The sequence below is a fragment of the Dromiciops gliroides genome, chromosome 5 (genome assembly GCF_019393635.1).
Source record: "Dromiciops gliroides isolate mDroGli1 chromosome 5, mDroGli1.pri, whole genome shotgun sequence".
NCBI classification, from domain to species: Eukaryota; Metazoa; Chordata; class Mammalia; order Microbiotheria; family Microbiotheriidae; genus Dromiciops; species Dromiciops gliroides.
This window is the reverse complement of record NC_057865.1, coordinates 125,656,196-125,668,734: the sequence shown is the minus strand read 5'-3', so window position 1 is coordinate 125,668,734 and position 12,539 is coordinate 125,656,196. Positions and strand designations below refer to the sequence as shown.

Here is a 12,539-nt window from a genome sequence, read left to right as displayed (position 1 = left end):
AAAATCATAAAAACAATGTACAAAAAGTGTCTTTGCTTGTATAGTGGAAAGGTACCAAACTTGGAGTATAGAAAAATTGTCAAGGGAGTATGGGGAATATTTGGTAGATAATTATATTATCCTATTAAAATATTCCTATAAAGGAGTAGTGTTAACTTTTTAAAAAATTGTGGATAGGGGCAGCTAGATGGCGCAGTGGATAGAGCACCGGCCCTGGAGTCAGGAGTACCTGAGTTCAAATCCGGCCTCAGACACTTAACACTTACTAGCTGTGTGACCCTGGGCAAGTCACTTAACCCCAACTGCCTCACTTAAAAAAAAAATTGTGGATAGGTGAAGGAACAAAAAAGGTGTGTACTGAATGTTTTCCTTATGAAAAAAATTTTATTTCTTAAATGCACAACAAACTCTAGAATTTCTTTCCTTTTATATAGAATATGAAGTACAAGGAGATTTATAGGAGCCAAGTGGCATGGGGAGTTAAAAAAAAAAGATTGGGAACCACCAATGCAATGCATAGAAAGCTTTGCAATCAGGAATACCTGGGCTCAATTCCCATCTCTGACAAAAACTGTCTGGGTGACCTTGTGCAAGTCACAGGCTCTCCATGCCCTAGGCAACTCTCTAAAGCTCAGATGTTGACATGCTGAAAAGAAGAAAGAGGAGGAGGAAGAGGAGGAGTAGGAGAAGGAGGAGTAAACCTTTATTACCTCCACTTTGGGAAACTTCTCTTAATTCATGTGGCTCCACAAACTCACAAGGGAGCTCATTGAAGATCTCCTGGGCACCCTGTTAGTGACAACACAAGCATCAATTAGACAAACCAGCAGGACCAAAACTAGCAATGAAAATCCAAGGTTACATGAAAACATATACAAGAATGAGTACAAGTTTATGTTCCCTGAATATGCCATCCTTTCCTTTCTACCTCTGAAACCTAAACTACAGCATGGCAGTTAGATAGTATAATGCATTAGAGCTTTGGATCTGGAGTCACAAAGACGAGTTCAAATCCTTCCTCATATACTAACTAGCTAGGTGACCTTAGAAAAGTCTTCACTGCTACCTCAGTTTCCTCATCTGTAGATAGGAATAATAGCCATGAGGATCAAATGAGCCTTTGCAAACTTTAAAGCACTATGTAAATGCCAGCTACATGGTGCTATAAATAATATCTTATTTGTTAAAGAATGCAAGCCAACTTTCATTCTGATATGGTAAAAAAAATATGCCTCAGGTATTTTATGATAGTCACAGAGAGTCTCAGGTGAGTGAGAGCAATAAACAGCTTCTATTAATTCCCCTTCAGTGGTTTTTTTTAGGTAGAAATAACAAGGCTTATTACATGGTTACCTTATAGAGAAATAGTGATGTCACAATAATTTTTTAAAAACTCATAAGTTTATTTAAGGAAAGTACTTCTTGTAATTAGAAAAATTATAGATTAAGCTTTTCCTGGGAAATTTCAAATCCCTTCCATACATTAAAAAAAAAAACACCTGTGAAAAAAATTTTTTTAAATACTACTAAAACACCCATGAAGGAGAAATATTATTAACTCCATTTCCCAGAGGAGACATATGTACTTAAAACTCACAAGAATGACCCTCGACCCCAGTGAGATGGAAAGTCTTTGCCTTGACTGTATTCCCAGCTTCTAGTCTTTGGAAATTAATGCCTCAGTGTAACTTCCAACAATATTACTGGTATACTAGTACAAATGAGAAAGGCTGTCATACCCTTCCAATGATGTATAAAATAATATAATGTAGACCCCCAAGATCTTGCAATCTTATAACAACACCAGGAAGAAATGAAAGCTAGGGGTAATGTTGAATGAATTATTGATCTTTAAAATTGTAAAATATTTCTAAGTGAAAGCTATGACCATGGGAAAATGAGAAAGCAGAATCCCTTGGTTTCCATGCAATGTTAGAAGCTATTTATTCCACCACCACCACCACCACCACCACCACCACCACCACCACTACTACTAATAAAACATTATACAATTATTATACTATTTGATCCTCACAACAACTCTGGGAGGTAGGTACTATTATTATTCCCATTTTAAAGATGAGAAAACTGAGTCAGGGAAGTGTCTTGCCAGGATTACCAAATCAGTAAGTATTAGAGGCTGTATATCAACTCGGGTCTTCCTGAATCCAGGCCTAGAACTCTATCCACTAAACCACCTAGCTGTGTACTAGATAAGGATGCTAAGACACATTCTAACCGTGTTCCAATGCAAAGCCTTTTAGTATTTACCTTAGACACATTACCAGTGCCAGTGAACACAAATGTTAAAGGTCCTATAGACTTGGGCATCAATCCCAGGGAAATTTCATAGCCAGCATCACGTACGGCTTGCACAGCCTGACTGCTGTTTCTGTAGTTATGGGCCATTCCAATATGCTGAAAACAAATACATATGATTCACATAAGTCTATACATCCAAACATTTTATTTTCACAAAGTATGAAAGAGATTCCAAGGGGAAAAACTCACCATAAAAGGTGTGTGATGCCCTAGAGCAAGGAACCTTAAGCCCATTCCATGTAAAATGTTGATCATCCCTATTTTAGAATTAAAGGAATAAAAAAGGTGAGATTAATTATTTTTGGAAACAATGTCATTTTCCCCTTTAGTTCCTAGCATACAAAGTAAGTGTTTATTAAATTTCTTTTGCACTGAAGTGCACTTTCACTACAAATTCACGATTAAAAAAAACTGGATTCACTACAAATGCAGCATTCATTCCTTCATTTATTTGATGAAATTTCAGTGTAACAAAATTATTTTGATGGCTATTTGTGGTTATGATAGGAGTTGCCCTGCATGCTTAGAAAGGTGAATAGAGTTTCTTAAGTGTGAAGCCATTCACACTTATAATAGAGAGAAAGTGTTCAATTTCCATGCAACTGATATATAAAATGAAATGTTATGGTCATCATGAGAGCGTTACTGATTTGGAAGAAACAATACTCTCCTACTACTGGACTTCAAGTAATAATAATAGCATAAGACTATCACTGAACACATTGGTGTTTCCCAACCAATATGTCAAGCCCAAAAGGCTGCAAAGATCTACTCTGTTCTTAAATAAAGGGGTTGCTCCCTTCTTTGGAGCGTTCTTATGATTGCCTCTTCCCACAAACTATGTATCCCTTCTTTTTCCCTTTCTTCCCCTCCTCAGCATGCTGTTCCCATATGGATTCAAGACGAGAACTCTTCTTAGAGCTTGCATTAAGAGATGAGCGAGCTGAAGCATTTCATCTGAGCTCACCCACAGTTATCAAATGGTGACTGCTGTTCTTTCTTCTTTCACTTCTGTATTGACACAGAGGCTTTTATAGAAAACCTTTTCTCATTACTTTCAACATTGCAAGTATCAACAAACTCCCAGGCAAATTATGGGACAATATTGGGACATGAATACACACACACACGCACACACACACACACCTCATGCCTGAACTGCTATAATAACCTGCTATTTGGCCTCTGTGACTTAAGTCTCTCTCTTTTCCAGTCTATCCTCTACTTAGCTATCAAAATGATCTTCCTCAAGTACAGGTCTGACCGTGTCACACTCCCCACCACCACTCCATGCCCCCAACCACATCCAATAAACGTTAATTGTTCCTTGAACCTCAAGGATCAAAAATAATATCCTCTGGCTTTTAATAACGGCTTTCCCCTTACTTTTCAGTTTTGTTATACCTCCTTATTCTCCTCTACTTTCTCTAAGATAAAGTGACATTGGCCTCTAAGATCCACTGACATAAGACACTTCATGTCCAGTCTCTGTGTTTTCACTGTCTATCACCATACTTGAACTTCTCTCCTTCCTCATCTCTGACTTCTGGCTTGCCTGGATTCTTTTAAGCCACAGCTGAAATCTCACCTTCTTGAAAAAAAGCCTTTCCTGGTTACTCTTAAAGTTAGTGCCTTCCCTTCGGGGTTGTTTCCAATTTATACTGCATATATGATAGGTAGATGACATATGCAGTATAGATTTCTATCTAATCTATAGATAGATATAGATATCTATCTTTACATAGATTTATATTTTAATTTAATTTCTGATTATGTTATAAAAATGTATTTATTATGATTAAATAGATTTGTGCACAGTTATTGGCATGTTGTCTCTCCCATTAGACTGTAAGCTCCTTGGGGGCAGGGACTATTTTTGCCTTTCTTTGTACGCCAGGATTTAGCATCATGCCTGGCACATAGCAGGAACTTAATAAATGTTTGTTGACTTGTTGTCACACACATTCACATTCATGGATACAGGATATTTCAAGTTTGCCTGTAAACCTTAGTATACATACCTGCCACACCTGCCCATTGCCCAAAGGCCACCACACGTGTTCCTTTATGATCAACCATTTTCTCATAATCAATAAGCCGTATCTCCTAAATGAAAAAAAAAACAGTCAGATCTTTTGGGTCAAATTTAATTGCTAAGCTATACAAATGGACGAATCAACAGTTGACTCTTTTTCTCACAAAATATTCCTTGACCTACTAACATAAACTTGTTAGTCAAGCTGGCCTCATGAAAGGTTTTTAGAAAGTGCCAGGTCACAATATAGCCACAGTGAGAGACCATGAGCAACCCTAAATGTGATAAAAGACACTCACATGGTACAAGAAGAGATAATGAATCTAAAAGTGACACCTCAGTGGTAGGCATTCCAACAACCAAGTCAATCAAAAAGGGAATGAATGTTCTTTCTAAGTTCATTAACCAAAGTATGAAATAGCTAACATTGCTTACCTTAAAATAAGGAAGGTCTAGTAAAAATACCCTAAACGAAGTCTCACCAGACAATGTGATTTAGTCATTAGTTTTATAATGTCATAAAGCATATAGTTTCAGTAGCAACAGCACGGAATACAATGGATTGTTTTCTCATCCTCAGTTCTCCTTATCCTTTACTTTTTTACCTTTTTAGTAAAACATTACTATCTCTAGCCTAAGATTTTTCTAAATAAGTGAAAACATGTGATGTACAAAACGCTCTTTGGAACAATGCACTTTTATTACTCTGATGGAGCATAATAACTCAAGTTGACTATTAATAAAATGTTTTTAGACAGAGGTTAGGCTCATTCAGCTTTAATGCTTATAATTATAAGCACACATTGTTTACAAATGGGTGAATTTCAAGTGCTTTAAAAGACTTTATTCTCCTAAATAATAATAATAATAATAAATAGTAATAATAACTGATATTTATGTAGCACTTACTCTGGGTCTGCACCATACTAAATGTTTTACAAATATTATCACATTTTATCCTCACAATAATCCTGGGAGGTAGGTGCTACTACAGACGTACATAATTTCACTTTATCGTGCTTTGCGGATTTTACATTTTTTACAAATTGAGCAAGTCTATCAGCGCCATTTTTCCAATAGCATGTGCTTACACCATGTCTTTATGTCATATTTTTGTAATTCTCACAATATTTCATTATTATTATGCCTATTGTGATGAGTTTGAATCCAGCCCCAGACACTTACTAGCTGTGTGACACTGTGCAAATCACTTAACCCTGTTTGCCTCAGTTTCCTCATCTTTTAATTCCTCATCCTTTAATTCCCAGTGAGTGAGATTCTAGTTAATATAGTTTTATTATAAGTTCACCCTATTTTCCTTGCATAGACATCATGTATTTTTCCCTTATTGATTTTTACTAGCTTATTTTTTGCTTAACTCCAAGTTATTTTTAGATACTGGTAAAGTCACAGTATAAATAGCTCTTTAAAATTTTCTACTACCCTGGTAGGTGGGGAATTTGAGGCAGAAATGCTCTACTTTTCCCTTTATTTCTAACATATTATATAATGTGGTATAGTGAAAAGGTCATTTTATCTCCCTGGATCTCAGTTTCTTCATCCAGAAAAGAAGAAAGGTTGGTTCTAAGACCTACTGAAACTCTAGAATTCTAAAGTTTCAGTTACTAGCACCTGATAAGTAAACTATAGAAGTTGGCCATAAAGGTAATCATCATTCTTTCTATAATCACTACAAAGATAAGAAACCAACAAACCGTGTTGTGCCTTTTAACAGTGTGATTAATCCTCACTATGTGAAAAAAAGTGACTTTGAATACTTTGGAGAAGAGTAGGAGTGAACTGATCTTTTTTTCTATAAACTAATAAAAAGAGGCAAATTTCCTAGATATACTGAGAGACTCACATTGGTAGACTCATATTATGTGAAGATTTACCTTATCTTAAATCCAAAGTGAATGCTGCAAAATTACAAAGAACAAGCACGACCCTAAAGAACAGATATGAGAAGACACCTCCTCCAACTTTTTTTTTTTTTTTACAGTGGTGAGAGATGCTCAGGTGTGGAACATTGCATATATTGTCAATCTTTTTCAGTGTTTTGATTTATTTTACTAATATTTTTCTCTTCTTTCTCTTTTTTTTCTTTAAAAAAGCATTCTTTGTTATATGGGAAAGATTTCTTGGAGGAGATGGGAGATATATTGGGAGAAATTTAAACCATGTAAAAAAGATATTCATTAAATTTATTTTTGTTGTTTGTTCAATCATTTTCAGTGCTGTCCAACTCTTTCATTACCCCATTTGTGGTTTTCTTGGCAAAGATACTGGAGTGGTTTGCCATTTCCTTCTCCAGCTAATTTTACAGATGAAGAAATTGAAGCAAACAGGGTGAAGTGACTTGCCCATGGTCACACAGACATTAAATGTCTGGGGTCAGATTTGAACTCAGGATGAGGAGTCTTCCTGACTCCAGGCTGGTTACTCTATCCACTGTGCCCCCCAGATGCCCTAAAATGTATTTAGGCAATCTAAAAAGAAGACAATACAATATATTTAGGTAATGTAAATACATATATACATATCAATAACATTTATTTTTTTTTAAAGATTTATCTGTTTGGTTTACTAATTACCTGTCTTAGTATCTCATCTAACAAACTCATATTTGCTTCTTGAGCTTTTATTGTGTGAGAGAAGAATGCATAAGTCTTCCTGGGCATTAATTTTTCTTCTGGAGGCCTCTTAACTCCCACAATGAGGCAAGCCTCAGAAATATCTTCCTGAAGAATGCCACCAGCTTTAACATATTCCTGCGGAGACAATTTTGGGGAAAATGTATTACATTTCTTTGTTACATGCAATTTTTTCCTTAATCGGGGTGAAAATCAAAAGTGTTATCACTGAAGCAGTGGAAATGTTAAGTTAAGGTTTCTAGGTTCAAGCGGATTAAAATAAGCAGGAGAATGACTATTTCTTAGGTTATTATGTAAAACAAGAAATAATGTTATGTTTATCGACTTTCCAGCTGAGAAGCAGCCTGATGTGATAAAAGGCAAATTCATGTCATTTTAAAAGTTCTTAATTTACCATCAGATTCTCCTGTGGTCTAATCCTCACTCTAACACCTAATGGATACATGACCTTGGACAAATCAATTCATCTTCTATGCCTTGTTGTCCCCATCTGTCAAATGTATCTCTTAGTCTATTTACCCCAAAAGTGTTAGGGAGGAAAGAGCTTTATATAAACTTCAATTGTGTAAACAGAATAGTTCATTGTAATTGTTATGAACAATTAACAAGTTGATTAACTGTGCAATTTAAGAAGGGCCTTTTGTGATTGTAACAGTCCATAAAAGCATGGACACTGAGTCTCTCTCTTACGTGAAACAACATTATTGTGACATTTAGGTATATTTGTGAAAAGACACAAAATACACATTTGCAGTTTTATTTAATACAAAGAAATGACTGTACTGGTCAAGGTCTCATATCTTGAAGTCAGAGGTGGTACAGTGCTGGACCTGGAGTCAGGAAGGCCTTAATTCTAAATGGGCTTCAGACATTTAGTAGTTGTGTGACCCTGGGAGAACTCATCTACCTGCTGTCTGCCTCAGTTTCCTCATATGCAAAATGAGGATAATAATAATAGAACTTAACTTCCAGGGTTATTCTGAGGATCAAATGAGATAATATTTGCAAACCATAAAGAGCTCTAAATGTTAGCTATCATTATTATGGTTTCTTCCTAGGGAAAGGAAGTTCATTGTCTACAACATGCATTTTGTGTTTATAGAATCATAAACTTTAGAATGGGAAAGGGCCTCGATGAATATCCAGCCCAATCCTCCTCATTTTATTTGTTTGTTTGTTTTTGTTTTTGTTTTTTGTGGGGCAATGAGGGTTAAGTGACTTGCCCAGGGTCATACAGCTAGTAAGTGTCAAGTGTCTGAGGTTAAATTTGAACTCGGGTCCTCCTGAATCCAGGGCTATTGCTCTATCCATTGCACCACCTAGCTGCCCCTGTAATGATGATTTATTGAAGCTTTTACTCTCACCTCCCTGCTCAGTGAGAACAGTGATTTAGTTAGTTAGGCAAAACAGTCTGAGAACATTATGCAGAATGGGTTAGAGAGGCAAAAAACTTTGGACAGTGAAATAGGTTAGTAGGCCATTGCACTGAAGAGAGCCAGAAGGATGTTAACAGTGGAAATGGAAAGAAAGCTATAAACACAAGAGACATCCCAAAGGAATGAACTTAGCATATGATGCTACCAGGTATTATTATTTATTTCATTACCATCAGCTACTTGAGACCCAAGACTTTGTCTTATACTTTTTAAATTTTTCTTGCATCAAACATGGCATAAGCACTCAATAGACTGTTCACAATTGTGATTTCAACGTTGCAATTAAACAGAAATTTTCAGACACCTTTATGTTCAAGATTTATAAGTTTGAGGGGAAACAATTGAAAAGATGTTTCTGTGTATACATATATATGCCGACATAAATACCTGTACATATACATATATACAGGTATTTATGTATATAATATATGAAAATATTTTATTTTCAACTCTAATTTGCAAAAGCTAACTACTTTGTTTTTTCTAGCTAAACAAATGTGCATTTCTTTAAAAGTTGCAAGTAAACTAAATTCTTGCAGAAATCAAATTATAAATTCATTAATAGTGCTCACCATGTAAAGAAATCCACAGTGAATCTTAATATTAGAAAACGGAAATTTTGGATTTGCTATACCAATGGGTTCATGCCCTCAATATTAAAGGTCAGAACTATTTCCATTTCTCTCAGCAACTTGCATTTAAAGCTGTTTCTAAACTCCTTTTCAAACTATTTCCGTTAAGTGCTTCCTCTTAAAATGAGTTACATAAATTTATCATCCATTTCCTTTCGTGTGTCCTAAACTTACCTCACTCATATTTCAAAAGGTGAGCCTTAACTTAGTATTTCCAGAGAGAACGATCAAGTTGATGTGTATCTAAGCTTCCTCTCTATCTCTTAGAATCCTTAGCTTCCTTCCTGGCTCAGCCCAGGTGCATCTCCAAGGGGAAATCTTTTATGATCCCCCTAATTGTAATGCTCACTTCATCCTGAAATTACTGTTCATTTACTTTTCTGAATTTATCGTCTCTCAAAGTATAAGGCAAGAGAAGTTGTCTTGTTTCTGGCTTTGGTTCCTGGCCACATAGGACAGTGCCTAAATGCATGATAAACACATATTTGTTGATTTGAATTGAATCTGTGCTGATTATTTTATAAATTTTAATATCTCTGCTTGACCTTTGCTGATCCAACATGAAGAATATTCGTCTTTTCGGTCAGTCATCATATAGCACCTTCCAACTCCACCTCTGTCTTTCTAATGCAGGAAGTTTTAACCATTTTGTGTCATGGACCCTTTTGGCAATCTGGCTAAAACTATGAATCCCTTCTCACAATTCTGCTTTTAAATGAATAAAATAAATAGGATTTATAAGGAACCCAATTATATTAAAATACAGTTATCAAAATATAAAAAAACCCAAACAAACAATTTTGCAGACCCTACGTGCCTTTTTCTGGGTCTTTGGTCATTCTATTACGTATCTCCTGAGGTGCATTCTCTCAGTATTACTCTAAGTATTATGGGTGCAAGCATATTGTGTGGTTCTAAAAGCAGAGAATATCTATTCCTATAACCTTTTTTTTCTAAATAAAGACTGCTTTTGTGCCATGTGGTTATCACTTCTTTATTATCTTATTTCTAAGTTCACATTTTCACATATTGTGGGGGCTTTTATATTCTTATTTGTCTCAACACATTGCTCATCTAAGAGGCAACATGGCATGCACCATGGACAGAGAGCTGGTTTCAAAGCCAGAAAGACTTGGGGTTCAAGTCCCAATTCTGATACACGCTGGACTACATGATTACGGACAAGTCAAAACCTCTGTGACAACTCTAGAACAATTCTCTATAAGTTGTAGAAAAGGTGCCAATTGGCGTTGATAGAAAGAGTTCCTAACCAGGAGCTCCTTACATGAAGGGAATCACAGAAAATCCTATGATTTGCCTATGATCTTCTGTGGTTAGAGCCCAAGGTCACATGTTGGATCTCCATTCAAGCTTTCTGGCTTTGTTCTGTCTAGGCTATTGACCTCAGTAATCTTGCAAATATGTACCACAAATCACCAAGGGAACTCAGGCAGGAAAGTGTAGATAGCTCAAAAAAAGCCCATCTCCAGTTTTCAAAAAAGCAATTTCAAAAGGGCATGATGAACAAATGGTAAGTGTTCATGTTATAAAAAGAACAGTATTCTGACAAATTCTCACTAAGTCAGAAACTCCACCCAGAATTATATATAATTTTAAATAGAATTACATCCAATTACATAGAATATCTATAATTATGTATGTATTAAATTCAATAGAATTACAATTTTAAATCTCTTTCCAAACTTTAAAGTATTACACAAATGTTTGATCTTATTGTTATTAATTAGAGAAAAGAAGTAATTCCAGATTGTTGGGGAAAAGTGTTTTGTTTTGTTTTTAAATCTGGGTTTCACTCAGATCCCTTCACCTCTTTAACCTGTACTTTTGCAAAAGATGATTATTTATTCTCCTCGAGGGAGAGATTTTCATTTTTCTCTGCATATCACTAGTCCCTAGCACAGCCCATATCATTTAGAAAGTGACTAAAATTTGACAGGGCATTCAGGATGACAACCTCCTTTCCTCTCCTCCTCCTCCTTAAGTATTTATTTTATTCTAAACTTAAATGAGTCCTGCTTCTGACACTCCATAGCTGTGTGGTCACGGCCAAGTCACAAACACTCTGAGCCTCGGTTTATCTCTAAAATGGAGATAGTAATACTTACCATATGTTCCTGATAAGAAGGTTGTGATGGTCAAATGAGATAAATCACATGAGCCATAGAACAAACCGGAAAGCCCCAAACAATTGTTGGCTATCGTTATTATTGTAGTTCTACTAACACTTACCTTATCGTGAATAGCTCTCCGATTCGAAGGTTGGACAAGCACCTTATATCCCAAATTGGTGATCCCTTTGATGTGCTTTGGGGCTAGAGGCGCCCTCCTCTCCCATGCATTTACATCCTCTCGCCTGAGTGCCAGCACAGCCTTATGATGAAGGTGTTTTAAAGGGATGATCCCTAGCCTACTTCGCTTGCTCTCGAGTACTCGGAACATCATGAAACCTGGGGAAACCTAGTGATGGTAAATACAACAGAATAAAAGCGAACAGGGAAAAAGTAGCCACTGACCAATTTTAATAACCTCTGAAATTAGCATTAAAATAAGACAAACACATGATGACAGATTTGATCAATATGTGTCCAGATTTAGACTGTCATGTTTATCCAAGTACGAAGTCAGTCATTAAGCATTTATTAAGCACTTACTATGGGCCAGGCATTGTGCTAAGTGGACACAAAGAAAAGCAAAAGACAGTCCCTGCTTTCAAGGAACCCTACAGCTCAATGTAGTCCGAAGTGTTGGATATGGAGGATGTACGTGTCAAAGCAGAGTAGGATATTACTGATATAATAAGCTACTACTCACCAGTAACTGTTCTACCAAATAAATTTTGGATACTGCTTGTCTGTCATCACAAAAGTCTAAAAACTGAAACTTTTGTCAATTTAGAGCGGCGGAAGGGAATACATCCAAAAGCAATTACTTCAAACTGCTGGTCATAGCATGTAAAAAAACATAGCTGTTAAACAGTTTCAATGAATTAAAGACAGAGTTTATAGAAGAGGAATAAGAGGAAGTAAAACAAAGGAATCCGAAGATGATGGCTATCCCAAGCACAATTAAAAACAGTGTCTGGAGACTCTGACATAAGAATCAATTCCCAAAATCTCAAGCCTTATCAGTTTATAATAAACCACAGATATCTATGGTGGGGGTGAGGTGAGGGGCTGAAATCACTCAACTTAGACATGTAGATGATTAAATATTGCGTTTAAATGATTATTGTTAAAGCCAATGAAAACAGTTTATCATATACAGTCAGAGCAACTTAAGTTTTTGTAAAGGATGGGCCCTTACAAATCTTATAAAAGACAAAGTACTTTAAGAGCTCATTTTCATAGTTCTATTAAACAACATCATGGTGGGCGAGCTAAAACATGGTATAAAGATAATAAGCCTGCATTGTGATAAACAAGCGAAGACCCAGAGTTAA

The 12,539-nt window shown here is 35.9% G+C and overlaps 1 protein-coding gene across 2 annotated transcripts in view; it reads right to left on the bottom strand.

Moving 5' to 3' along the window:
- Positions 1 to 12,539, bottom strand: part of AASS (aminoadipate-semialdehyde synthase) — a 71,874-nt gene that overhangs the window by 46,191 nt on the left and 13,144 nt on the right. Inside the window, exons 2-7 of one of the 2 annotated variants that reach the window (XM_043968166.1) lie at positions 11,330 to 11,557; positions 6,952 to 7,128; positions 4,344 to 4,428; positions 2,512 to 2,579; positions 2,272 to 2,418; positions 711 to 789 (exon numbers count right to left, since the gene is read on the bottom strand). In XM_043968166.1, coding sequence (XP_043824101.1) covers positions 711 to 789; positions 2,272 to 2,418; positions 2,512 to 2,579; positions 4,344 to 4,428; positions 6,952 to 7,128; positions 11,330 to 11,542 — 769 coding nt within the window. In that variant the 5' untranslated portion in view covers positions 11,543 to 11,557. The remainder of the gene's footprint in view (positions 1 to 710; positions 790 to 2,271; positions 2,419 to 2,511; positions 2,580 to 4,343; positions 4,429 to 6,951; positions 7,129 to 11,329; positions 11,558 to 12,539) is intronic. The other variant, XM_043968165.1, reaches the window with a different exon arrangement.